General features: G+C 49.6%; 1 protein-coding gene across 3 annotated transcripts; it reads right to left on the bottom strand.

The window, feature by feature from the left end:
- Nucleotides 1-1,490: 1,490 nt before the first annotated feature.
- Nucleotides 1,491-2,702, bottom strand: LOC123177060 (uncharacterized). 3 transcript variants are annotated; one of them, XM_044591019.1, is made up of 4 exons: nucleotides 2,612-2,702; nucleotides 2,188-2,535; nucleotides 1,918-2,035; nucleotides 1,491-1,819 (listed from the first exon to the last, which is right to left on the bottom strand). In XM_044591019.1, the coding sequence occupies exons 1-4, from the start codon at nucleotides 2,677-2,679 to the stop codon at nucleotides 1,631-1,633; spliced, it is 723 nt and encodes a 240-aa protein (XP_044446954.1). In that variant the 5' UTR covers nucleotides 2,680-2,702; the 3' UTR covers nucleotides 1,491-1,630. The 3 variants fall into 3 exon arrangements, with proteins under 3 accessions (XP_044446954.1, XP_044446953.1, XP_044446955.1); XM_044591018.1 differs by having other exon boundaries at nucleotides 1,491-2,035; XM_044591020.1 differs by having other exon boundaries at nucleotides 1,491-2,035; nucleotides 2,666-2,696.
- Between the last annotated feature and the right edge of the window lie 6 nt (nucleotides 2,703-2,708).

Genomic DNA, 2,708 nt, shown 5'->3' with positions numbered 1-2,708 from the left:
TAAATCCCACGTATCCCAAAACACAATTTGGTTCTAGTATATTTGACATATTTTATCCCCACAAATCCCCAAGCTTTAATGCATTTTTCTCAATACCCAACACACTACCCCTACCTAGTGGATTGCGGATAAATGGGGATTTAAAGGGATTGGATGAAGGTTGGGGTTTCACCCAATCCCTGTGGGGATTATCCCCACCAATCCTCTGAACAACCCTAGTACCAAACAAGGCCTAAGAGCATCTCCAGCCGTTCGCCCCCCCAGGCCGCCGAAAAGGAGCGGCCTGGGGGTGCGCCGGCGATAAACTCGGCGCTGGGGGCAGTTTGGCACCCAGCCGTCGCCCCCGGGTCGCCCCAGGCGCCGAATTCAGCCCAGCTTTCGGCCCAAATATGTCCAAAAACGGCCCGATAACTGCGTGAATCGGGCCATCTTCGGCGCGGTTCGGCGGGTTTCGGCATGAATTTTCGCATACAAATAGAAATCAATTAGTTCGTCACATAGTTCGGCATGTTTCATCACATAAATCAAATAGTTCACTATAAATTATATAGTTTAACAAATAAAAACTCAAGTTCATCACATGTCACTTCCGGCCTCGTCCTTGAGCCTCCATAGGTGCTCCACTAGATCGTGTTGCAGTTCTTGATGCACCTGTGGGTCTCGGATCTCCTGACGCATATTGAGGTAGTCAGCCCAGTTTGCCGGTAGTTGGTGATCAACTTGGGCAAGAGGACCCTGCCTGTGGTATGGTTCAGTGTCAAACACTGCCTTTTCCTGCTCGCTCTCAATGATCATGTTGTGCAAGATGACACAGCAAGTGATGATCTCCCACATTTGATCTTTTGACCATCGCCGGGCCGAGCAATTCATCGAACACCTTGTGGGCGAGGTGGGCGCAAGCCCGCTGGCGTAAAGGCCCTGTGCGCGGCCGGAGCGCTGGAAAAGGTGCCCGGGGCGGCAACGAAGAGGCTGCCTCGGCGAAACCCCTTCTTTTTCCCGGCGGGAGATGGTCTACCTAGCTGCGGCGGGCGGTGGTCGGCGCCGGGATCGGCAGGGTGGCACAGGGTGGCGGCCGAGCACGGGAGGGCAGGAGGCGAATCTGGGCAGGCGGCTTGACTTTTTGCCTGTCGATGTGGCCCCAGGAATGCTTTTCCCTTGCGCCGGAGCCCCCGAGCGCCCCTCAGTGTGCCGGGTTCGACCCGCGAGCGTCGGGCGCAAAAACGGGCCGACCCGACGAAATTCGGCATCCAGGAGACGCGGCTGGATCTTTTTTCGGCGCCGGCGCAAATAAATCACCTGGGGAAGCCGTCTTGAGGGCACGGCTGGAGATGCTATAAGCGGGATGGGCAGTGTTTATGTAGGTGGTGACAGAGAGAAAGCGAAGTATACTTCACCCGCAGAAAAACAAAAAGCGAAGGATACCTCACAAAACTCTAGTGAAAGCGATGCATGCAGTCCCCGGTCGCCCGGTATTTAATTACAGGAGCCAGCAAGTAAGGTTTGCTCCATCGTAAATAGTGAAGCGAAGGAAACTATTGTTTTTACGAGAAAATTTTCGATCTATTCATTAACTGTCAAGGTAGTACATAGAATACTAGAAGTAAAATTTATATCTAGATCCGTAAACCTCCTAGCGACGACTACAATCACTGGAGCGAGCTGAAGGCGTGCCGCCGTTATCGCCCCTCCCTTGTCGGATTCGGGCAAACATTATTGTAGTAGACAGTCGGGAAGTCGTCGTGCTAAGGTCCCATAGGACCAGCGCAACAGAACAACAGCCGCCGTCGATGAAGAGAAGTGCAAATCGGAAGGATCCAACCTGCAGACACACGGACGTAGACGAATGTTGACCGGATCCAGTCGAATCCACTGAAGACAAACGCCAACCGGATCCCACGAGATCCATCGGAGACAAACCTTTACATGCCTTCCAACCACGCTTGAAACATCACTGGAACGGGGGCTAGACGGGGAGGACCTTATTCCATCTTCAAGAAGCCACCGCCGCCTCGTCTTTTCGAACATGACACAAACCCTAACAAAATTCACAGAGTTGAGCAAGCAGTGACTAGTAATTATATGGCAACTGGAAGTATAGTATAGACAGAAATCATACACAGAGTTGAGCAAGCAGTGACTAGTAATTAAGCCCCGTACAAAAAATCATCGCTAAATTTGTACTCTTACTTAGGGTGAAGATCGCTATAATCATCGGGACCATAGGCCTCAAATAATTCGGCAAAAAATCCATTCTTCCTTCTCGGGTTGCATCCCATGTCTTCACATAATCTATCATTGTACCAAGTAGGAAGAAGTCCAGTGCACGGTGTACGTGATTCGTCACGGGAGTAATGCTTCATTACCTTCTCGCATTCAAGTACATCCCTCTGCATTGCTTCAACACTTGGTAATCTAAATCCACCATCCATGAAATATGCTAGCCACTTAGACCGTAGTTCTGAAGTGTAGACATTCGCATAGTTGTCAGAATATCCGAGGACCGCAAGTTGTGGAATCTTAGGATGTATGCACTCCCTGTGAAACAATAATTAAATAAATTTTTCAATAAAGACTTGAAGTACGTAAAAAATATGTCTAGTAAAGTGATGACCTATAAAGTTGTGCAGTTGTGGATGTTGAACCAACGATGATAGTATGAAAGTACTTTGACATGAACATGTCCTTGATGTTTTGATCACCATTGAATC

Source organism: Triticum aestivum, unplaced genomic scaffold (assembly GCF_018294505.1).
Source record: "Triticum aestivum cultivar Chinese Spring unplaced genomic scaffold, IWGSC CS RefSeq v2.1 scaffold320823, whole genome shotgun sequence".
NCBI classification, from domain to species: Eukaryota; Viridiplantae; Streptophyta; class Magnoliopsida; order Poales; family Poaceae; genus Triticum; species Triticum aestivum.
This window is presented reverse-complemented; position numbering and strand designations above follow the sequence as displayed.